The sequence below is a fragment of the Notolabrus celidotus genome, chromosome 8 (assembly GCF_009762535.1).
Source record: "Notolabrus celidotus isolate fNotCel1 chromosome 8, fNotCel1.pri, whole genome shotgun sequence".
Lineage (NCBI taxonomy): Eukaryota > Metazoa > Chordata > Actinopteri > Labriformes > Labridae > Notolabrus > Notolabrus celidotus.
In genome coordinates this window covers 10,425,918-10,450,869 of record NC_048279.1, presented here as the reverse complement: position 1 = coordinate 10,450,869, position 24,952 = coordinate 10,425,918, and the positions used below count along the sequence as shown (strand labels likewise).

Below are 24,952 nucleotides of genomic sequence, written 5' to 3'. Positions count from 1 at the left end.
TATATAGAGAGTAAATACACTCATGACAACAAAGAACCAAAACATATACAGAAATATGTAAATAGTTGTTTACCTAGGAGTCTCAGGGAAAAGGTGTTATAATAGCTCATGAATATGATGCATTTTCTGTCATTGACTAAAAGAAATGATTTAACAAGGGACTTAAATTCTAGAAGTAAAATTGAAAACTTCGGAAGTGACATTGAGAATTTCTGTTTGTGAATGAAAAACTTGGCATATAGTATGAGTTTATGATAATTTCAAGAGCAATATTTTCCTTGTTATCATAGTAACAAACAACGTCTTTGAGTTTTAGAGAATAAACATAATTAGCAGCCGAGAAAAAATTTGATTCAATCTTTCCAGAATCTTTTGGATAGTTCATATTTCTGTATCGTTTTTCCAAAAGTTGCACTCATTCTCAATATCTGTAAACTTAGCAATGAGGCTGTTAACAGGGTAAATTGCATGTAGTATTTTGAAGTGAATAATAATAAAATGCAATATAATTGAATATATATATGTATATTACTTTATTTTAGATGTACATAACAAACAATGGGTACATTCAGAAGGAGCATCATACATAAAGAATCATTAAGGACACAGAAACAATACAGCTTCAGTTGTTAATTTCAGGCAAATGAGAAAATTATACATACATAGAAAATAAATTATATAATAAGTTAAGTGAGGAGAGGGAATAATTTTACAATTCAGTGAGGAATTATTTTAGGGAATCGTATATTTGAAGTGCTTTTGGTCCTTTCATTATTTTAAATAATTTTAGGTACATTTGGAATTCATTTAGAAAAACAACAAATTTGGGGAGAGATTTCATAGTTCTGTTTTATGAATGAAGACTTTTGAGAGGCACAGGATTATATTACAGCAGACTTCATTACTTTTATCTTTCAATATCAAACCGAAAGTTGTGTCATTTATTGACTTTTAACCATTCATGGATATCAGTCCAGAAGGTTTTTACAGTTTGGCATGAGAAAAAAACATGGTTCGTCAACTCAGCTTCATTTTTTACAAAGGGGGCATAAATTGTCTTCAAATTTAAAGCGTGTACAGAGTAATTCTTTAGAAGGATATATACTGTTCATAATTTTAAAGTGTGTATCTTTTCCTTTGGATGGTATAGGTACAGTGGCCCTGAAAAGTGTTCCTTGGTTTTTAAAATTGTCTCTAACTTTGTAAAAGTGTTTTCATCTTTTGTAAATTTGTTTTCTTAAATGTAAATTTGGTTTGTCCTTGGTAAAATTGTTTTTCTAATTTAATTTTGTTTTGTAAAATGTAAAAATGTTTTCCAAAAATGCAAATTTGTCTCCAACTTTGTAAAAGTGTTACATCTTTCAGGGGCCTCAGGGCCACCGTAGTACAGGAAATGTGAGATACACCATTCTTAATTTTCCGTTGATTTTTTGTCAAATTTGTGAAAAATATAATTCCTGTTCTGTCCACTTGTGAATAATACTTCATTAAGATTATTTCTTATCATTTATTATTACATTTTTTTAAATCTAGGACTCTGTCGTTTTGAAGTAGTTGGTGACGTTTATCGACCCAGTTATTGTTGCGGCTGTTTACGACACTTTACGACACTGCATTCAGTCCCTCACAGCACTGGTTGAAGATGGCCTCGTCTTTTTGGAAAGGTGTTGTCGGCATTGGTCTTTTTGCTTTAGCTCATGCAGCATTCTCAGCGGCACAGCGTGAGTTTAAAACACGGGATGAAAACACGGGTCTCTGTGGGTTGTTAGTTTTGCCGGAGGTCTCCTCTCTGAGTGGACACGGTGACAGAGCAGCAGGCTGGGCCCGTCGGTCCACCAGCAGCTAGCTCAGAGGCTAGCGCAGCTTAACCTCGGAGCGATGAATTCTCACAATGAAAGACTCAAACCTCGTCTGCTGTTAATACTAGAATATCTCAGGCTTAGCCATACAGCATTTAATGTCACCAACAAAGTAATGCACGTTGAAGTCAGTCTTTTCCCCAGATGTGTGTTTATGTGTTTACCTCTCACAGAGTGAATATGTCCATTTGAGTTATTAAAACGCCTCTCTCCTTCCAGATCGATCATACATGCGACTCACAGAGAAGGAGAACGAGACACTACCCATTGATGTGAGTGACATTCATGCTACATTCGTTTGTTAAACAATCCCTAATGTTGTCTGTGTTGTTGACATACCTGTGTTATCTGATGTCTTTGCAGATTGTTCTACAGACCTTATTGTCGTTTGTGATGACCTGTTATGGCATTGTGCACATTGCTGGAGAGTTCAAAGACATGGACGCCTCCTCAGAGCTGAAAAACAAGTAAGTGGAGTTGGAGCACGATCCTCCCTTGATAACGTGGTTGTTTGTGCCCTCTATCGTAGGGGAGACCTGTGATCACCACCTCAACATTTATAGTAAGACTGGTCTGATCCAACTCCCGCAGAAATACATGAACCTCACTTCAAACTGCAGACACATTCATCTGTGACTGTTATGTTGTTAAAGACAGATGCAGCTGTAACTCACACATAACCGTGTTTCATGTACATCATCTCAGAAATGTCATTTACACCCAGAGTGAAGCAAAGAAACATTTCAGCAAACAGCAGAAGATCACATACTTTTATCAGAGACGAAATTGCAGAGTTACAGAATGAATGACGATTCTCTCCCAGTTCTAAATTTAATTATTAAGATGTTGTTGATCCCCTAAATAAATTGTTATACTTGTTAAAAGTGTTTCACTTGCAGAATGACACTGATTACAGCAGCATTATGAGATACCTAAATAGGTTTAAGTCACAATGTTACAGAATAATAGAAGCCAGCAAGATTGATGTCATCAAGTTTCTGAACTTGGCATAATCATACGCCTAACTACTACCTACTACTTATTGCTGGTTGTATTATGTTTTATTAAACAAGAACATGTCCGTGGATGGGTTTGCTGTGCAGGTGATTACAAGATGATCATATCTAGGTTTTGCCTTTAATGGATAGGACAGCTGAAGAGAGACAGGAAATGTGTGGAGTAGAGTTTGGGAGGATATGCAGTAAATGGTCGAGGCTGGAATCAAACCTGCAACCTCTGCAACGAGGGCTATAGCCTCTGTATATGGGGTGCACGCTCAGACCACTAGGCCAACAGCGCCCCATATCTTAAAGGGGTTTTTAACTGGATGTGCTGTTATGTCATTTTGTGGGAGCAGTGAGGGCTGGATGCAGCTGTATATAAGAAAAATCAGTGTAGGGAATATAAGACATCAGACAGACATCAACAATGTGCATTAACAAAGCATTTCACAAAAAGACAAGAACATAGTAGTAAGGCATCTATAGAAAGGAGTCCTGCGTGAATACTTGGTTTCAGATTTCATCACCTCCTCATGTGTTGGTGTTTTGATTTCAGAGGGTTTTTTCCTTTATTCCTTTGAATGAGACTTCAATAGATGAAAGTAGAAAAGATAAAATTAGTCATGTATCAACAACACATTTTTAGCGCACCTTCTGCCACAGGTGTTCAGCATGTATATCACTTTTCACTGTTATTTTTATAACCTCACTCTTCTGTTTTCTTTTCAGAACATTTGACACACTGAGGAACCACCCATCCTTTTACCTTTTCAATCACCGCGGTAGGGTGCTATTCCGCACGCCGGAGGAGGAGCCCTCCTCTGTACGCAACCAACAAGCCCTTCCCAACCCCATCCGGCTACGCAAGCTGGAGCATTTGCACTGAGACTGAGCCTTTCCTGCCTGTAACTTCAACGTCAGATTAAGATTTGTTTTTTTGTGAGACAGAGGGGACGAGAGTTCATCTTCCTCTACTTTAATTTGTATTTGTACATAAACTAATATGCTGTCCATGCATCTCTGTCCATAAAAGTGGTCACCACCATTCAACACTGACTGTGCCAACCCTTCAATTTTTCAAGCAGATTTGTTCGTATGTTCAGTATGCAATCGCTTTGGAGTCTTAAGACACACTGACAGCTACCCTTACTGTTCCCTCTGAGCTGAAGCGGGATGCTGCTGTCCTTTGTATAGCCTTTCTATGAGGGGCATAGAAACTCCTGTCTCCCAACAGTTTTACTTCAACTTCACATCAGTCTTCAACTGGGCAAATATTTGTCAACTGAAATGAGTTTTACTTTTTTTGTAGATGAATGAGTTAATTTTATTGTGTAGATGATTTCCTAGAAGCAGACGGTTCATCCTGTTTGCATTGCAGAGGTTTGGTTTATGCCACAGGAAATGGACTCAAGGTGAGAAGTGAGAACAGAAACCATTAGGCAGCCGCTCTGATGATACTGTGAACATAAAGAATAACTAGAAACTGCTGGTACATTTATCTGGGTGACATTTTATTTTTCCTTCATTTTACATTTTGTTAACATTCAACAGATGTTTTTATTTAATAAAAGGCGTACTGATTTTACAATGTTTCAGACTGTTTTTATTACCTGAAAGTGTTCATCTGGAGGCTGGTATCTGCTCTGGATCAAGGGTTTGATTCTGCAGGTGCTGTTTGAAAACAGCACGTGCAGGAGTGTGTCTATTATTTCCAACATTTATCTGAACAATTTAAGACATTAACTACAAGTGCCAAATGTGGCTCTGCATTTTAAAAGGAACAACGAGAGGACTGCATACATTTGACCTTGTTACTACATTACTGCATCACAAAATCTTCCACCTGATCAGTTGCTCATGTTGGACTCAGGGTGGCAGTGTGAGCTGAACTTCAGGTCTGTACTGGGAAGAAAACTGGAGCAGCTAAAGAATAAACAATAACACCCTTACAGTTAACACTCAATGCCTGGTTTAACTCTTTTTTTTTAAAATCTGCTCCAGCTTCAAATGAACCCTTAAGTCTTTTCATACCAGCCACATTTGAGGGGAGGTTGGTTTAAAATATCTTTTAACCCCAATTCATATGTGTGTTTTTTGGAAGTGGAGCCAAATAAAAATTGCAGGATAAACAACCTGGGTCATGAAATATTTGGGAGACATAAATAGCTTTGTTTTTCCTATTGATTGTAGGAATCATTACCTCTCCTCTGGTCTCTGAAACTGTTGGGGTAAAAGGAGAACAAAAGGATGAACTGGTCTCACCTGGTGCACATAAACTGGTAATCAGTGACAAGTGAACACAGCACCAAACGGTGTAGTGCTGCAGTCAATGTTATTGACCACTGGCTCCCAATACACATACAGCACCAAATCCACTTCAGTATCCTGCTCATCACCTACAAAGCCCTCAATAACCTTCGCCCCCTCATACCTGACCGACCTCCTCAAACATCACTCCCCATCTCGCCGCCTCAGATCATCAGATGCCAATCTCCTGTCCCTTATCACCAAGTCCAAGCACCGCACCTTGGGGGGGACAGAGCCTTTGCCATCACTGCCCTGGCTCTCTGGAACTCTCTTCCTCCACACATCCGCAACTCTGACTCACTTCAATCATTCAAAAATCACCTCAAGACCTACCTGTTCAAAAAAGCATACAACACATGACCTCTATCCCCGACCCACGTCTGTCCTCGTTCTGTTTTATTTTTATTTTTATCTTATGTAAAGCGACTTTGAGTATTAAGAAAAAGCACTATAAAATAATATGAATTATTATTATTATTATTTTTATTATCATTATTATTGTTAATGTAATACTTTACTGTCTGAACTTTTCCAGAGAGAGACCGATAACGCACACTGTTTTATAAATCAACCCAATCATGTACTCATCACACTTAAATACAACTAACTTTATAATGTAGTGCTCTTAGCTTTTTAGATTTTAATATTGTGCTGATAATTTTGATGTGAAGGTATCCCTGTTGTTGTATACTGGTTATGTATTATTGAGTAGCTGTTTAAATGATGTACTGTTTGTTTTTAACAAAGGCATTGTCTCGGTCTCCTGCCCAGGGACTATAGATGTAAACTACCTCATAGCTAACTCTGGTACAGCGAAATGTCTGTACACTCAAACAAAATACATGCATTTAGTTAATCAAAATGTAATTCCTTCTTGGATGAGTCAACAAACTAGTATGTGTTTGATAATTGATCTGTAAATCCCATCACATTGATCGGTTTCCTCATATCTGCGTTATTTGCTTCAGATTAAATTTTATTAAATGTGTACAGTTGCTTCAGCATCTAGGCAGTTTAAAATCACATTGGAAACAAACAACAAACACACACAACAGCACGTGACCCGTTCTACCTGAGGTTTATTTTCTGTTTTGTGAAAAGAGGTTATTTTATATATGTATTTAACAGTTTACAAAATTGGCTTTAAACATTTCATCCAAAATATGTCTTATACTCTGAAATAAACAATATCACAAAAATAATCTATATTCCTTATGAACATTAAAAAGTAGTGTACATCTGTCATAAAAACAAGATCAACACAGATGCTTTTCACATAAACCGGGGTTTATGTAGAAAGCAGTAGAGGGCAGATTCGCAGCAGGTGACTGTCAACTGAGCCTGGACTGATGCAGAAATTCCTCTCAATAAAGTCATATTTCTGGAAAACAATGGAGTGTTTGTGGAGCCCTGGAGGGGGATTTCACAGGACTGTGTTTGCGCGCGTGTGTTAGTGTATCTTAGAAGTTAAGTTTACGTAGATACAAACAGCTGCAGTCACTGAACTCTTGCTGTGATGCTGTTGTGGCAGGCAGGAGGATGCTGATGCTCACTCAGGAACCCAGTACCTATTCTTGTCTATTAACTGCAGCTTGAGGAAGGAATATTATGTTTCAGATCACAAACAAAATGACAGTCGTAAAGGTGACCCTTTTTTGGTCTGAGAAAGCTGGAATAGGGTTCAGTAATACTAAAGTGTAAAGCATGAGGCTATAGGAATGCATCTACCAATTCCCTGGTATCCATCCTCCCACAATCAAATATGACACTGGGACTGAGTTTCTTCATTTGTCTGGTATTTTGTTGACTGGATTAGCCAAAAGAGGACTTTTCCAACCACATATTACAACTTTTACTGGCTGATTAGTTGATGGTAGGTGTTTACTCAACCTTTATTTTACCAGGAATATTCCCATGGAGATATTATGGTGCATGAATGAGCTCAGATTCTTTCTATTTCCGCCACCCTAAATGTTTTAACATTTGTCAGAATAACAATCCTTTATCCAGACCAGCTGAAGAAAGGTCTGTTATGAAAGAATAACAATAACAGGAATGACCCATCCATCACTAGCTGTCTCATATGAGGCTCTCACAGCTTCTTTGTATCCATCTGGAGTGTGTTTATCTGTGTGTTTGCTGAACAGTGTGCTGATATAGACAAAAGCCTTATGTATGTTTAAGGTATCTGCCAGAATAATGAGGATTATGTTTATAGTCTTTGAATAATCCTCAGTGGATGTGACCTTAAGGCCCTCCTCCAGTTAAACCCATTCCCCTCTGCCTCAAACAGGATGTGATGTCACAGCGCACAGACAGTGGGAGCTTCTGCTATCAGTGCATTTCAGTACCCTTGTTTTTCTTTGCGGCCAGTTAAAAAGAACATCTGTTTTTATGGTGGTGAATCCAACGTTCAACAAAAAACATATCAGAGAAGAGGAGCTTCATTAATTTTCATAGATACAAAACAAAGATGGCTTCATTACTAACTGCCATGGTCATTGAGAAGCTGTGAGGGTGCTGTCTCCTTGTCCTCCACCTGGGTGAGGGCCCTCTCCAGCTGCTGGATCAGTACCCGCTTCTTGAACCTGCCAGAGAAGAAAGAAGGAAAAAGGAAAGAAAGAAAGAAAGAAAGAAAGAAAGAAAGAAAGAAAGAAAGAAAGAAAGAAAAAAGTTAGGAAAAGGGCAAGTATATGAAGATTAATATAGGTGAGCCTGCTATAAAGTAACTGCACTGCTCATGAGACATTGTTAAATGCTGCAGCGCTCCATGGACGACAGACCTATAACATAACGTGACTGCAGTGACACACACCTTAATGTTGACGGGTATGTTCTGTTAAATATCAGGATCAAAAACTCCTCACATTAACTCATACCCGGTCTGAAGAGAGTTAATGAGTCTTACCTGACAGCCTCTCTGATAGCATGTTGGATGAAGTACTTCTGGACGTTAACCGGTCCTTTCACTTGCTGCAGTAATCCAAGTATTGCGTCATAGTCTGATAAAAACAAAGACCGAGTTAGATCGGTTTGCATCAACAGGTTTGCATAGAAACATGATGACGTCATACTCACTTCGTCCAGGTTTGCGGACTTCCTTGATGACCCGGGTCCTTAGTTCTGCCTGGCAGCCATCTAGTGGAGCTATGTATATGGTCTCCAGCATTGCAGGGTCGGCTTCAGCTTCAGGGTCCTCTAACTGACTCTGTGGACTCAGTCTGTCATAGTCAGGTTTCTCCTCCAGCAGCTGCTCATCTAGTCGGTCGCCCATCAGTCTCTCTTCGATCATGTTGCTGTCCGCTTCCTCATCTGCTGCACACAACTCTTCTTTCTCCTCTGGGCTCAGTGAAGGTGGGTTTTCTGTTAGAGAGTCCATCTCAGAGGGCCACATCTCCCCTGACTCAGAACCAAGGGCCCCGTCACCATTAGTCTCTACACCCTCCACACCCTCCACACCCTCCACACCCTCCACACCCTCCACACCCTCCATGCCCTCCACGCCCTCCACGTTGTTGCCGTCCATTTCTGTGGCCAACAAAAAAAAACTGGTGAAACTTTAAAACAGTTGAATCAATGCTCCATTTTACGACAGCTTGGTGGTGGTTGTGTTTGTGTATTTGCTTACACATGATCAGGGTACTTATCAAACCTACCTTTGTGCTGCGGGATGGGTTTGAGGAGGTTCTGATTCCCTGAAACTGCTAGTGGACTCTTCCCCACCGCCATGTTGTTTGTGCTTGCTGGAGGAGTCTGTGGTCGCCGTAGTAAGGGGGACATACTTCGCCTTCTCTTCATAGTAACACCTGAGTTGGAGTCGCCAGAATTTCCTCTTTTCTTATTTTGAGGACCTGCAACAAACTCGTCTGCCTCATCGATCATCATCCCCTGAGAGTAGGAAGAGAAATCGGATAGTTGAAGAAAAACACACTGAGCATATATTAAGAGTAGTAAGCAGTTGTTAGTGAAAACATCTGTTCACCTTCTTGTCCTGCTTGAAAGGATTCCCAAACGTATGAAGGCGTTTAGGTTGGTCAGGGTCGATCTCTCTCAGCGGAGACGGCATCATTTTTAAGTACTCCTGATAGTTTCCCATCTGAGCCACGGGGATACTGTGCAGATAGTCTGACAACATGACACAGGAACATTTTAAGCATCAGGAATTAGGGATTACTTGACAATTTGGCTTGTTTCTTTCATATTTATCAAACGCTATAGTCCAACCATGCATGTCTGAGTGAGAAATTTGTATATCTGTGAGAAATGCTCTTTTAGCTGCATTGGAAAGTCAAATGCGAATACTTTGAGACTGCCCTTGCTTGACTTTTAAATGCTGCTCTTTCATCAGAACATGTGAAAGGGATAATGTATTCAACTCAATCTTCAATAACTTTAGCTCTAAATCTTCAGTCAATTCAGTTTTTACCTTCGTCTTGCCCTCTGATGAGTTTCTGTGACGTCCGTAGCAAATTAGAGCGCATCCGGGTGAGTTGATCCAGAAGGTTCCATCGTGGGATGTCGTAGGCATTGCGGTAGGCCTGCGGTTTCAGATCCTGTGAATGCATCAGCATATTTAGTCACAAAAAAACATATCAAACATTTTTCCACCAACACCAAGTACGTCGAACATTTCAGAAGTGTAATCTGTGCCCTAAATATATACCTTATTGAGCAATGCGATCTGGAAGCCAGCAAACTCTTTGAAGTTCATGTCCACCAGGCGAAGGGGCCCCTCCCCACTGATTCCTTGCAACAACTGCTTGAAATCCCGGCGGTGGGCCAGAGAGAGGGAACTGGAGTGGTTCCTCACCTTTATGCCAGTTTCTTGGGGAGCTTTCTTCCCCACAGATACGATCAGACGATCAGATTCCATCTTAGCCTGAATACCAACAAAGAAGTGAAAAAAACTACATTTTACAACTATCTGCTCAGAAGCATCAGTTCATAGGTATGAGACTGGGATAGAGGAGGAATTTGTTTGGAGCACCAACAAATCAAGGTCATTTGCAGTATTATTTTGCTTTCTGCTTTATCACAGAGCTACTGTGTATGTAAATGCGGCTGGGTGCATCTTAAAGGTTTGATTATCAGTGGCACTTGTATTCACGTTTGAATCTATAACATATTTAACAGATGAGAAACAGTGTGCATGTGAGAGAGCTTGGTGTCCGTCTCAAGCTGGAGATGATAGCAGTGAGTGTGATTGAGTCTTCTAGTCCTCTGTTGCATCAACTTCTCCATCTCTCAGTCTATCAAAAATTTACTGTTATTTCACAGACATGGGAGTGCTGCTCAGCATCTCTGTGTGTGAAACAAACAACCAGAGTGCAAATGCATTGTGAGCCTATAGTGGCAGAAATCACTGTACTTAGGATGTGCCTTTAAATAGCAAAAAAGTAGCCGGTCATTGAACCAGGTTTTTGTTGCTTAATGGCTCAATCACACTCTGCTGCCTCAGGACAACAATGCATCACCAATGCTCCTGACCACACACTTAGTCTAAGACCAACTTGTCCATAGGAGCACAGACGGGCACAACTATGCTTCTTTGACAACCAGTATCAGTTAGAACTAGCAATGAGACTTGTGTTGCACTTTTTTTAACCAGTTGTTGGATAATTCCCCTGATGTCTCACAACTCCTACCATAACTCTCAAATTGCTTGCAAATGTTGTTCCATGTTCATGAGTCTCTACCTGCTGGCTGAGCTTCTTCAGATAAGAGATAACACTGTAACTCAGGCCACAGTCCATGGTGTCTGCAATAAGATTAGGTGCCCCCATCATCCTCATTGCTTTTTTTAAGGGCTGTAAGAAGACAGAAAGAGAAAAAAGTTGGTGTTAGTGTTATGCAAGAACGATATGAACCACCATCCATGCACTGATAATGTACTGAGGTAGTTTACCAAGAGGTAGTACGGAGGCATTGTCTTCAGGTACATCTCAAAAGACTGTCGCCACTTGAGGTTTGGTTTGAACTTGTGCACTTTGAACAAGTCATCTAGATGGAGACAGAAAAGGATTGTGGGAATAATGTTTCACAGCATTGTTAAAGAGGAGCCATTTTGAATTTTGTTGTTATGAGGACTGCAGACAATGAAGTGACCCAGTAAAGGACAGCTTGTTAAATTTAATACCAGTACAGACCTACTACCCCAGAAATTTCGAGGCCATCTTTAAGATACAGTCATCTGCATTATGTCTTACCAAGGAGTGGGAGAAGTACTGGGTAGTTGTAAGGCATGACAAACAGGTTGACACAGGTGAGAGTGGTGCTGGCTTTAAGGTAGCCAAATGGTTGCCCGAGGTCATTTTGCTTTGCGCTGCTGCTCACAAACACCTGTGTATATAAAAAAAACACACAGAGACGTTCTTTTTTTTTAGAAAACAATTGCAGAGATTTCTTTGCTTCATAATCATAAATGAGTCTCATTACTAATTTATAAACAAAAGTGTTCTCAAATAAAGCCAACAGCTTCAATATTTCTGGTGCCAGTGACAGCAGAAACACAGAAGATGGGTGTGTGAATATCTGCCATACCTGCCAGCACATGTGTGGGGACTTCCTCTCCAAAACAAACTGGGTGAGTGGGGATGGCTCCAGTTCATACTTGTCAAAGGGAAGCTTTTCAATCACCATGGGCTCACAGTCTACGCAAGAGAAACGCACCACGGGATGTGCAGAGCGTGGAGGCTATGAACGGGAAATGAACATAAGTCAAGAACATGTTTCCAATATTCATGCATAGTTTCAAATTATGTGCAGATGATGGAAATCACAGCATGAGTTCTCATAATTATGTTCTTGGTTATACTGGCTCTACGTCAAAGTTAGGATTGTCAATAAAAGAAGAAGTGACACAAAAAGTTTGGGAATGCATGTCTCTGAGATGTACATCTATTGAGATACACATAGGCACCATGCTTAGTATGGGATGAACTGTTTAACGTCTAAGACAGTTCTTGTTTTTGTACACAGACTTATAGCTTCATCAAGAAGCCTGAGGATGATGCATATCAAAGCTGCAGCTCTCCGCCTCTCTCTGCTCACCAGGGTAGGAGAATTCTGGTCCGGCCAGAAGGACTCTGGTATAGGCCAATGCCCGACTGGAACTCCTGTCTTTGGGTTCGGTCGCACATAGATGAGTTTGTGGCAACTGTGCCACGCATGAGGGCTGAAGGAAGATATGGGACGAGTCGACTCCACCGAGTTCTCTGAAAGAGAAAAGGTTCAACAAAAGGGAGAAAAATATCATCAACCAAATGCTCTGGTGATTCAGGACAACATGACTCTTCTACTTTTACCTGTTCTACAGCCCACATTAACCTTACTCTTACTGTCTGTAGGAAAGGTGAAGAGATCGTTTGATCAGCCATCATCTCTGATGCTTTTTCTTTACTTAGGTATTGTCTCCTCAAATAAATCAAGGGGCTATAGTAAAAGCAGTAGTACAGTCTAAAGTTTTCATATGCTGTTTAAACTGTAAAACCCTTCAAGGCAAGTTATGTGATATAATTAAAAGTGACTATACCTGACTCTGAAACTCCATATGATACACCCCCTTATGGTGCATATGTGTTTGATCTGTGTTTCATGAACTTGAATGTTTTTTTTTTTCCAACATTTGTAGAAAGGTCAAGTGTTTTCTGTGGGTTCACAAAAACTCACCGTCCCCAACAAGAGGTGGATCCGGCCCTGTCTTCTCAAAATTAAGGACGACTCCACTTTGAACTTTTTGGACCAGAGACTCCAGACACTGGTTTAACATCCTCTGTGTTCGCACACAATACGACCGCCCTGAGAGAGAACAGGAGGCATTACTATTGTGCATAACAGAACCATTTCATGTAACCAAAACATTCAGTGCATACTGGTGCACCAAAATGACAATGCTATACCTCCAGTGACTTCACACATCTGGGTGATAGCAGACTCATCTGTGGGGACGCTCCCCAGCTGCTCTGTGTCTGGCGTGGCCGCTCCTGGAAGCCTCAGCACCAACGCAAACAGACGCTGGTCCCAGCGAAAAGGCTCTTTGGTCAACTCACTGCCTGCCAGTGGAGAGTTTAGGGGCAGGTGCAGCTGGACAGACAGAAAGAGAAAGACAACGATGATCACAGAGAAGTTTGATTTGCAGGTCACAGTTTGCATAGTTTTACATGTTTTTCATGTCATTATAGATTCTTAACAGATCATATTATTACAGTCAGGACAGAAGAACACAGTAGCATGACTGAGTGTGCCTGCACTCTCACCTCATCTGGCACCCCAGAGCTGTGTGTGAGCTTGTTCCCATCAGTGATAGTGATGATCACAGATGGCTCGAGGAAGAAGGGGTTGCGACCCTGAGAGAGAAAAAGTAACATGCAGCGATTTAATCAAAATTTAAGCAAACAGTGACCCCAATTTTTCTTTTTCCTCACAAAACATAAGACCGTCATGAGTTCGCCGTTACAACCAGTTTCCCCTCTTAAACATAATTGTAAAATATATATCTACTATTTTAAGATAAGTCCTACTTCACACAGCACCCTGCACCACACTTCTGATGAACTCCTACATGCAACCCATAATCTTGTAGTTGTAAGTGTAGTTGCAGAGTGCCCATGTGTTACTCGTCTAGGATCTCTGTCCTAGACGAGTAACCGCTTTATCACTGTGCTGCAGGGGTCAGACTCGTCTACTTCTTCCACAGAGAGAATGTCGAAGTAGATTAACACCCCCTTCCTCATGCACCAAACTTGTATCACTACTTGAGAGTCGTAATTCATCCCCCCTTCAAGAAGGAGTTTGGAGGAAAGACTTGTGATGATGATTGTGCTCACTGAGGCAGGACAGATTGGAATAAGCTTCAAACCTAATCTTTGTAAAAGAAATTAATAAGTGCTCACTGAAATCTTTGTTATAATATTATTAAACCTTAAACACCCCGAGGAGAGTCCACACGGACTGAATGTAATCGCTATTGTAGAAAGCCATGTTTCACTCTTTATTACTTGTTGCATTTCTTGTGCAACATCCTTTACATTGACGTGCTGATGAGAACTTTACTCTCTCCACTTATGAATATATTTATTTCTTTGTTTGGACTACAATCAGCATCTGCCCTCTGGGTCCTACTGACACATTACTCTGATGATTTTAAATGGTACATGGGATTCTGCTCACAGCAAAGGACACCTGACTGAGTCTGCAGGTCACCTGATTTACACAAAGGAGAAATAACTCTACACATATCAAAATAAAGTATTTGACTATCGCTGAAATGTCATTATTAAAGCCTGGTATGTCACTGTTTTGTCAGTCAGTGTGTAGAGGCCCTTAAATATGCATCTACTCATGTTTTAAACTAAATAAATAGTAAGTAAATGCATAACTGGTCTTTTCCATCAAATACCTGCCCATAGTTGTCGATGCCTGAGACGAGGCGGTTGAGGTTGAGCAGGTCGAAGGCTGTGCGGAGAGCGTGGCCCAGCGTGGTCAGCCCAGATGCCTGCAGGTTCTTCAGCTCGCACATGAAGGTGGCATGGTTCTCCTTCCAGCCTGCCTGAAATACACACAGAATATACAGTGTGGTGAATGCACTGCATAGCAAACAGCTCTACAACAGAGGAGCAGAGGAGGCCTGTAGTCACAGCGCATGGAGGGCAGCCATAAACTAAAATAGATGCCCACCCACAGATACCCATACCATGTCATTATAAAGAAACACAGAACAAGTTTTGTTCACTAACAGCCACAAACTGTTTCATGTCAAGCATGAAGCACGAAGCTGCCACCTATCATGAAGGAAGCCTTAATCTTTGAAACCCTCTGGTTCTGAGCAGCGTGACATCACAGTCACCATTAAATCAAATCAGGTTATGCCAAGCTCTGGACATAGAAGATAGTGTTGTTGAGAAGCAGGTCCACATTTGAGCTGGATGATGCTGTTCAGGAAAGACTCTGAATGCATCAATGACAGGCATCATGAAATACGTCTCCCACTGCTGCATGTCCCCTGTGGAAGAGATACACTCCCACAGGAGAGGATGTGGGCGTGTAACTGCTCTTGGATTTTTCTCCAGCAGGGTCAAGTACCTTACTGCTGCAGCTTCATGCCTAATCTAAGGATGACCTGCAAGCTTACCACTTCCTTTATCAGGAGAGGGAGGAGGGAGGCTAAAGACAGACAGAAGAGACAGAAAAAAAGAGAGAGGGAGGGAGAGAGAGAGGATGGATGTATGTCCTAGAAAGCACCCTCTGTTATAAGAAAGACATCTGATAATATGGCATCTTTTCAAAAGCAACATCACAGAGCTGCACGGGCAAAACCGAAGATGGACACACGTTCACGGGGTTAGTGGCTTAGTAATTACTCAGACGCTAGTGTAGGGTAAGGCTTAACTTGTACTCAATAATTCAAACTTCAGAACATTCCTATTTTCTTCTTACCCAGCCTCCTCTCTCTCTCACTCTACATCAACAATTTAGTGCATCTCTAACTGTGCAATCAGAGTAGCCCCATTCAGTAAAGCCTTGTCCTTTCATCATAATCCTTGATGCAAAGAGCAGGCGAGAGCAATAAAAGATCAGGCAATGAGAGGAAGAGCAGGAGGAAGAGGAATTGAGGACAGACTTTAGGAGGAAAAAGTACTCTGGACAGCAGCACCTTGATGATTCAATGTGAGGAAATGAAAGCACGGGCCATTTTGGCTAAAGATCTAATTAATGGGGATATTTCAGTTGGAGGCACGAAGCTATGATCTTGACTTGCAGTGAATACTGCAGCATCTGCTTTGATTATTAAGTCATAACTCCAGTCCTCCACGTAAGCCTACAGGAAGAGAACAAACATTACTGGATTATGTATCAAGAGCTCAAAGTGATGCTTTTGAGAGTCATTACAGAGATGGATGCAGCCAGACAGATTCAAAGATCATCACGATGCAACAATGTACTTGTAAACAGTAAAAGAAACCCCAAGATTCAAATGCATCTGTCTTATCTGTAACTACTATCACCATCAAAAATGTATCATTAAGTTTTTTTGCAGCTCTAGCACTCTGCAATGTGGTCATGAAGCATGCAGACAAAAAAATGAGATTCAGGGAAAGGACTCTGACACAAGAAACAGAAGGTACCAGTCAGGGGAGCAGCAGGATGATTTTAGTGCACAGAATTGGCCAAGACCTCTGATCCAGACTCGACACTGAAGCAGATCAAGGACTCCAGTGGTTTAAGTGGGGTCTATATGTGGCAGTATACTGTGCATGTGAAGCTCAGTGAGATATACGCCAGGTCATTAAACGAATGTATAGGTTAGTGTAGGGGGTGCCTCTGCTGACATGAACCCCTCGACATTCTTGCAGTGATTTATAGGCTGTATGTTTTTGCTTGGGTGTGAGTCGCAGGTCATAATGCTCACAGTGTCGGTATGATAATTAATTATATGAATGATCATATGAGTAATCGTCTTCAGGCGAACTCACTATGTCAAAAAAAAAACCTCATGATGAAGAGGGTTTATCAACTTTTAACCAACATTGGCCAATGGTAATGCATGGATGAGGGAGCGGGGGGAGGAGTGTGTGACTGGCAGGTTGCTCGACCAATCCGGGGGCACGACTATCAAAAAAAAGGTGACGTCCTGAACCATAATAAATCTCTCCGCCTCCATCTCAACGCCCGAGACTTTTCTCAACACAAAAGCAAAATGTCGGCTGGATGGTCGGAGGCTGTGCAGCTCCGGGTCTACGGGTATTTGGAGCATAAAAAAGCCGTGTCGCCACCGGGAAGCCGCCCAACACTGACTACAACCAGAAGGACAATAAAACCTTACTTTGCAGAGAAAATAAGCTCGCTTTGTGAAATGTAAAAACAATGTATCAGTTGCTGATTACCTTCACTCCGTATGGTGGATCATCGAATGTAACTAGCATGTACCTGTCGCCTCTACTAGCCGGGTCTCGGGCACGCAGCTGTCAAAAAAGAAAACCAAAACAACATATATTAATTTCCACCAGTTTCGCCCAAGGAACCCTAAGCTCTCCAACGCTGCATTCTTGCTGAAAATCAATCTTTACCTTCATAAAGACCTCAACCGCGCCTTTAGCAACGTCCAGATACGTCGTACCCAAATAAGTGCGCTGATTCATAGAGGCGGACGTGTCTAACAGGAAAACTAAAATAGGCATTTTAAATGTGCAGCCGCAGTTGAATGCTTTTCTAAAATAATTGTTATCCACATATGACCTATCGTGCGGATAAACTGTTCACACATGTGTGTATATATTTGTTATAATAAGCCCCCCCCCTCCTAAAGAGGGCCGTTGCTTTCGCTCCCTCTCTATCTGCCTTTGTAGAGCTCTGTCTTAGCTCGCGCTGTTCAACTTCTGCTCCGAACCAGAGGGAACGCCCCCTTCCCTCAGCCGTGCGCCCATTGGCTGAGTCCGATTCCACTGACCACGCCCCTCTCAGTATATAAATATATAAAGAGGTCTTGTGTATATGGTTCATCCGCCTGGCGCTCCAGTAGAAATCCCTAATGGGCGGTAAATTTATGTATGGCCTAAAGCTCTGGTGTGTATGTCATTGTCTATGTTACATATGCAATCGTAACGGAAGGGAAACGATTTTATCTGAAGGATTTGATTTGATTTGATTTGATTTGATTTGAAAGTGTTAATTTGGAACATGTAAAAAAAGAAATACAAATAAACAAAAAGCCCCCCCCCCCCCCCAAACAAGCAAACATTACAACCAATGCAAAAAAAAGAAAAATCAGAACAAAGCTGTTTCATCGCTAATATGAATTCTTTAATGAATTAGTAATTCATGATCAAGTAAGCTTTCCTTTTTTATGTACAAAAAAAAGTATAATCGGATAAAAGATACTTTTAGCATACAGATTACATTAACAAAATGTAATTTTCTTGCAAATTCCTTCGACCCCCCCCCCCCCCCCCCCCCCTCTCTCTCGCTCTCTCTCTCTCTCTCTCTCTCTATTCAATTTCAATTCAATTTGCTTTATTGGCATGAACAAAGGCATATTGTTGCCAAAGCACATAAGATTCATACACATACAAAGGCCTACATTACATATATATACATCACATATTATATACATTACATATTTTATACGTATTAATAAGCAATGGTGTCACCCATACAGCATATCTCAATGTCCTCACTTGATGCAGTATGCTTATAAAACGTTCACCTACAATCAAATATTATGGGATGGTGTGTCCCTCAGGCTGTGACAGGCAGACACATATTTAGCAGCCAGAGGAGCTGCTGATCCTTCCCCCAGGAGAACTGACAGTTTCTCATCTGGGGTTAATGTTGAGAAGTTTGTTACTATTTTAGCAATTTCCCTGTAGTGGGAATCTCTTAGTAAAGAGAACTTGCCACAGTGGAGGGGGAAGTGCATCTCTGTCTCTCTCTCCCCCACACGCACACACAAACGCAAACTCACTCTCTCACACACACACACACACATCTACACATACACATGCACACACTTTGGTCTTTTCTCTTCACTCTCTTTTTCTTTTCTCTGTACACCCTTGATGCGTTCAAAACTTAAAATTGTCGATCATTAAAACACAATAATACAACAATAGTAATATCATTATTATTTTAATCATTGCTTTACATATATTTATCTTATTTATTTATTTATTTATTTATCTGTGTATTTCTTGTATTCATCTGATCTTGTTAATGCTACACTATTTTCTACTTTTCTTTCCAAAATTACTTATTTTTATTAATTTTACTGTATTGATTTTATTTTTGTAAGTATTTTATGTGTAATCCTGCCTTTTATAATTTTATAATTACTGTTGTTTTCTGTCTCTGTTATTCTGTGAAGCACTTTGGGCTGCATGTTTTATATATGAAAGGTGCTATATAAATAAAGTTGAGTTGAGTTGAATAGTACACTAGTTTGACTAGTTTGATGGTCTAACAGCAAACCGTGAATGTTAAAGTTGGACATGATTTTGTTCTAATTCTCTAAAGAAAAGAAAATGCACTTTTGAGCAAGGTGACATGCATTAGATTCATTAAGAGTTCAGTCTGTCTTGCATGTACTGAAATGATCAATAAATTGACTTGCAATTGAAGGCATTGTTGTCTATATAATATTGGCATTTTAGCTTTTTAGAGTTGATGGAACACCTTAATAATGAATCGCAAAGAACAACAACATATATTCACTACTTCCTCTAAGTTAAATAAATAAAAGATAGTAGAAAGAAAACCCTCATTGATTTATAAGGTCAGTGGAAAGTCATTGTAGCCAACTGAGGACAGAGTATTTTAACCAGGGGCGTAGTAGTGGGGGGGAAGGGGGACTGACTGCCTAGGGCCCATGTGGAGAGGGGGGCCTTTCATGGGCCTGAATTAAAATGTGTTTCTACCAGGCTTTTCATTTGTTTTGTTATAACTGCAATAAGATAAGTAAAATTGTCTGAATAAATAAACAAACATTCAGAATTTCTCCGTGAGATGCACGTCTCATGCCTAAAGTGAGGAATTATCATATTTTCACAGCATCAAGTGTGGCTGAATCTGGTTGAAAGTAAACTGTAGGTTTTTTTAGAGTTTTATTTTACTTCATGAGGTTACAATATGCAAAATAATGCCCCCTTGTTGTTCTACAACAAGTCACTTGGCTTCAAATAATCTTGTTTAAAGAGGTGGACAGTCTGAAGGTCAATATTGTGCAGTAACATTTGGAAAAATTGTAAAATAAAAAAAAATATATATATCGATATGTAGCTTACATTTGAGTCAGTTAACCAGGATAGTTTTAAGTATACATTTTTATTTAATGCAAATAAACCAGTATTATAGCAGCAATGTCATATTTTGTAGGGTTGGTTGTGGTGATGGGGCTCACTGAGATCTTTTTAGGGGGCCCAGAATTCCTGGCGACGCCCCTGTTTGTAACTAAATGAGTGAAACACAAGTGAAATACAAAAATAACACATTTTTACCACATGACAAATCCATATGATTCGGAGGAAATTAATCTGACTCTGAATATATAGTTCTTGCTTGGGACATCTTTACGTCCTGTTTTTTGACGTCTCGCACGTTCTCCTGCGCCCTCTGCTTTCCCAGCATGCACTGCGTGGTCTGCAGTATATTGTTGACAAAGAAGAGGACCGGAGAGAAACAACAACAGGGTGGGAACTGAAGCTCGGTCCCTGCTGTTAATAACACTGACGCTGCTCGAACCCTTGCGCTGTTAACAAGGTAAAGTGTCACTCAAGGATTTCCAGGGAAACGTACCGATTGTGAATTTAATATTTTGTGATGACACCAGGCGAAGTGACCGTAGGGTTGCTTTTTGCTAACATCTAGGGTTGTTACTCAGCTAAAGCTAGCTGTCGTTTACCTCAGGTAGCGTTAGCAGTACACTGATGTGTTATTACAGTGTCAGAGCAGGATAATGCTATCAGACTGTACATGTCGAGATCATCATGGGTATGATACGATTACTAATGTCACATGGTTAATCACCTCAGCTACATCTATAATCAAGGTGTTTCTATGCAGATATGATCTATGTTGGCTGTCCACTATTACACTGCAGTTTACATTGTACTCTAACACACCTTGTAAATACGATTAATAAACTTGGCTATGTCGTTAAAATTAGATGTTAATACATCAGTCAGTTGGTAACCCCTCGGTACAAGGATTTGTCGTCGAAAGTGTAACGAATCTTGTTTACGTAGAGAACAAAAGGTGTTACGACATCGAAAGTGGTTTCTGTAACCATGTAAACAAGAAGCGACACGTGACCAGCCACATGGCGTTCACATTTTATTGCTTATCTTGTTGACACCATGTTGATGAACTCTGAATGAAGCTCCATTAAATACAATAACATGCCCCCCTTTTGCTCCGCAGCTCTTGCATTTAAGCGTATTTAAAATATCCCAAGTGGCTGAAAAGCCTTTTAAAAACATTACCTAATTTGCACAGCGCCTAAGACAATCCTGTATTTGAAGTAAAATATAATACATATAAGTAAATATATGGTGTGATATTTTGAAGAATCACAGCTTCTGTTTTTACTATACAAGTTTTAAGCACTTGGTTGTCTCCTGCTTAGTGTTAGAAAGACATCAATATGTAAGCATGGGCAATTTACTCTATAGGCCAACAGTTGATTATCATAGGATAAAGTAGGATTCAACATGAATGCTTATTAATAAGAAACAAGGATAAAATAGTATTCAGTATATGTTCAATGTGTATTCTAACCACTAAGTAACAAGAAGTTGCAACAGTGATGTGCCAAAGATAAATTGGACATGGTTTGGAAATATAATTGCATAACAAATTGAAGCTGTGTAACAGTAGCAGTAATAGGCAGTATCCATTTTTTCATTTGATCAAAGTATCAGCTTTCAGTTATGTTTTCCATTTGACCCAGAAGCAGCAGCGCTATCTGGAATTCATTACAACAGTCACAAGAAACAACAGCTGTTGGATACTTGGAATATGAACTGCAATATTTCTAAGAATAAAAAAAAATAGAGAGAATAAACATTTTCTGTGCCAGTGTAGTGCCTCTCTAGTAAATGTACTTCATTATATATTGTGTCTCTTCACAGCTCCTTGTCATTGCCCTGAGGCGATGATTGAGGATAGGTTCCAATTCTACCCAAAGGCTGTTCACACAGCTTGATCATTTGTGGAGAGAGAGGGTTGGGGGGCCCAGGCAGACTGTGGACGGGGACGGGGAGGAGCTCAGCTGGAGCCAATGCAGCAGCAGCATCGACAGCCTGAGCTGGTGGAAGGAAGCCTTCCCGTGTTTGTGTTCCCCACTGAGCTCGTCTTCTATGCAGATGAGCAGACGTCTCACAAGCAGGTGCTCACCCTCTACAATCCATATGAGTTCGCCCTCAAGTTTAAAGGTCAGTGTGCAGAGTAAAGCACAACTTATTTAGTTGTGTCATTGTTCTTTATATATTCATGTGATCTAAATAATGTGTGCTTTTTTTCAGTGCTGTGCACAGCCCCAAACAAGTACACAGTGGTTGATTCCACTGGAGCTGTTAAGCCACAGTGTTGTGTTGACATGTAAGTTTAACTTTTATGTGTGTTTGTATGTGATTCTGTTGTTTCAATGCAGTGCTAGTGAAAATAAGTTTATAACCCATGAGATTTCCCAGTACATTTCCCATCCATGCTTTTATTGTTCATAATCTACTTTGCTGAATATTAACTTGTGGCTTTGTTGGTCAGTTTGGACTGAATTTCTAAGCCACACATTTCTTTGTGCAGCTGAAATATTTCTACTTGTCCACACAGAGTAATCAGACACAGAGATGTGCGGGCATGTCATTATGGCGTGTACGACAAGTTCCGACTACAGGTGTCAGAGCAGAGTCAACGGAAAGCTCTGGGTCGCAAAGAGGTGACGGCCACCCTCCGTCCCTCAGCCTCACAGGAGCCGCCCAGCCCTCGACCCCAAGATGAGGAACGTAGAATCAAAGAGCAGTTTGCTGAAAGCGAGTTTTTTGAACAGACTGCATTTCAGACAGGTAGGATTGAAGACCATTGTGTGGTGCTACCACTAGGTGGAGCCAAGTGTTTACAAACTAGAACATGGGAACTTTACTGTTTAGAGCACATGGTGTCTTCACAATGCTGTTTGTCTTATAGACTTACCTGTTACCTTATCAAACATTCCTAGAATATAAAGGAAGCACATGTTGAACAGACAACACCTACATTGTTATGTACATGTTTTCTCACTGACTAGACGGAGCAGAACAATGTTATAACACACTTATAGTGGAAGTGATGGAGTGTTTACTCTTCACTTAAGCTAGCAACAACTTGGATTATTTTCTGTTCTAGAGGAAAGTAATCTTTTCATGGAGGTTAATATCATCACCCCTGTTTATTCCAAGGTCGCAAAGCTACACCATTTTTTGAGCTGTAGCACAATAACTCAGACCTTACTTTTATTTCTTGTTGCCAGTGTATCCAGTGAAAAAGAGTAACTGTCCTCTAGGTTTCCACAACCATAATATATTTGTGTCTCCTTTGATGTTGTTTAAAAAAATAACAATAATAATAATCATTAAAAATAAATAAATACATTATTGAAGGGGAGCCACAGTTTTGCATCGGGTAACATATCGCTGTATTACATAGACAATGGGCAGGAATGTTAATTTGAAGGTAATCAGCCTAAATACACTTTAATATCTTTTTAAAAATAAAATATTGACATTTTTAAAGTTATATTTTTGGGGCTTTTCCACCTTTATTAGGGAGGGGAGGACAGTGGATAGAGCTGGAAACAGAGAGAAAGTGGGGGAATGATGTGCAAGAAAGAGGCATTCATTCAATCCACAAATCCACGCCATAAAATATTGACTTTTTGTAATGAAGGTTAATTCTTGAGCCCTTATTACAGGTTAAAATGTCCAGTTAAAGTCAATGGGCTTCATGCTGAAAGCCACAGGCTCGGGGAGTTAGAAAGTCCTCAAAAACAAAGCCATTTCTTGGTTTTGAATTTGTTTTAATCCGTTTAATCACTTTTAAATCCTTCTGGATAATTAATTTGATTGCTGTGTGTGCATTTTGTGCCCCACAGAAAGCCGTCCTGTTGCTGGAGGCCCCAGTCTGCTGACAGTGCTGCTTGGCCTGGTGTGTATGGCCGCCCTGATGCTCCCCACCTTAGGAGAGCAAGAATCTACTGTGCCTGTCTACCTCCACTTAAGTGTTAACAAGAAACTCGTAGCTGCTTATGTTCTTGGTAAGTGGAGAAAGGATCAGCTGGAGTCATTACTAAAAGAGAGCTACACTGCCAAAAGATATGTCACTACACAGTAGTACTGATGTTTGAACAGGAGTATACAATATCCATTTCTCTGTTTTGTCTCTTTACACTCAGGTCTTCTTACAATGGTCATCTTGCGCACATGATGTGCTGTGTGCTAAAAGACGGATGGAAAATGGTTGAACGAGGAAGAGAACATTCTCACACCAGAGGCTCCACTCTTTAATGCCTACAGCTGACAGTAGTGGGATTGGGTCCTTATTCAACTCTCACCTTCTCTTGAAAACTACATTTTAGTATATTTAATTTCAAATCCACGTATTTGAGTTTATCCATAGTCACTACTGTCCTATTGCAAACAGCAAAGACCTCTGGTGAAGGTCAAAGAATGGTAGTGTGAGAGGAGCGGTCCCTGAGCAGGGCCTGTGAAGAAACATGAGGCCACTTTAAGTGCATTTTGGCCTTGTATTCCCTGTGTCAGTATTTTTGTTGCCATTATGTAACACCATATGGTTAACCTGAGTGTGAAGGAGTCATGCAAACATGCAACATGTATATAAAGCCATTAAACTTTTGTTATGGTATTTACCTGTAACCATCATTATAGTGATGTTTTAAAGCATTTAGTGTAGACTTTCAGGACTAAATGCAGTTATTTGCATGTTTTGAGACCTTATTTGAATACATTTTTATTTTTCCAGGAATAAGATCATTTGACATGTCACCAAAGGTTCATTTTTTGAAGACGATGCTTTGTTTGCCGTATTATGTCGATGCTCCAACAAACATTTAATAAAGTCTCTGTTCAGCGGTCTCTTAATGTTCACTGATCAACTCAGTCCTTTTTTGTAGTTTACAAGGTTTTACAGAAGGAAACCACAAGGTCTCTATCCACTTTGTAATGATGGTTACTCAAAATGATTCCCAGTCCCCATCAAGGCTGTATGTTTAGCAGGTTTGACGCCTGAAGACGTGGTTTCCTA

The 24,952-nt window shown here is 40.4% G+C and overlaps 3 protein-coding genes across 5 annotated transcripts; 2 read left to right on the top strand and 1 right to left on the bottom strand.

Moving 5' to 3' along the window:
• Positions 1-1,585: 1,585 nt before the first annotated feature.
• Positions 1,586-4,445, top strand: mmgt1 (membrane magnesium transporter 1). The gene is made up of 4 exons (XM_034690696.1): positions 1,586-1,721; positions 2,079-2,131; positions 2,223-2,326; positions 3,590-4,445. The coding sequence occupies exons 1-4, from the start codon at positions 1,643-1,645 to the stop codon at positions 3,744-3,746; spliced, it is 393 nt and encodes a 130-aa protein (XP_034546587.1). The 5' UTR covers positions 1,586-1,642; the 3' UTR covers positions 3,747-4,445.
• A 1,784-nt stretch (positions 4,446-6,229) lies between these two features.
• ints6l (integrator complex subunit 6 like) lies at positions 6,230-17,559 on the bottom strand. Of its 2 annotated transcripts, XM_034690763.1 has the most exons (18): positions 17,233-17,559; positions 17,050-17,127; positions 14,565-14,714; positions 13,423-13,512; positions 13,066-13,249; positions 12,836-12,964; positions 12,218-12,381; positions 11,708-11,860; positions 11,374-11,506; positions 11,073-11,167; positions 10,864-10,974; positions 9,831-10,046; positions 9,594-9,720; positions 9,150-9,292; positions 8,824-9,055; positions 8,246-8,695; positions 8,076-8,169; positions 6,230-7,755 (listed from the first exon to the last, which is right to left on the bottom strand). In XM_034690763.1, the coding sequence occupies exons 1-18, from the start codon at positions 17,341-17,343 to the stop codon at positions 7,653-7,655; spliced, it is 2,763 nt and encodes a 920-aa protein (XP_034546654.1). In that variant the 5' UTR covers positions 17,344-17,559; the 3' UTR covers positions 6,230-7,652. The 2 variants fall into 2 exon arrangements, with proteins under 2 accessions (XP_034546654.1, XP_034546653.1); XM_034690762.1 differs by having other exon boundaries at positions 11,374-11,860; positions 17,233-17,536.
• Positions 17,560-20,288: 2,729 nt separating this feature from the next.
• On the top strand, positions 20,289-24,795 carry mospd1 (motile sperm domain containing 1). Of its 2 annotated transcripts, none has more exons than XM_034689394.1 (6): positions 20,289-20,416; positions 21,787-22,089; positions 22,180-22,255; positions 22,487-22,719; positions 23,784-23,945; positions 24,084-24,795. In XM_034689394.1, exons 2-6 carry the CDS (start codon positions 21,936-21,938, stop codon positions 24,113-24,115), a joined length of 657 nt encoding a protein of 218 aa, XP_034545285.1. In that variant the 5' UTR covers positions 20,289-20,416; positions 21,787-21,935; the 3' UTR covers positions 24,116-24,795. The 2 variants fall into 2 exon arrangements, with proteins under 2 accessions (XP_034545285.1, XP_034545286.1); XM_034689395.1 differs by lacking the exon at positions 20,289-20,416 and adding an exon at positions 20,570-20,647.
• Positions 24,796-24,952: the final 157 nt, after the last annotated feature.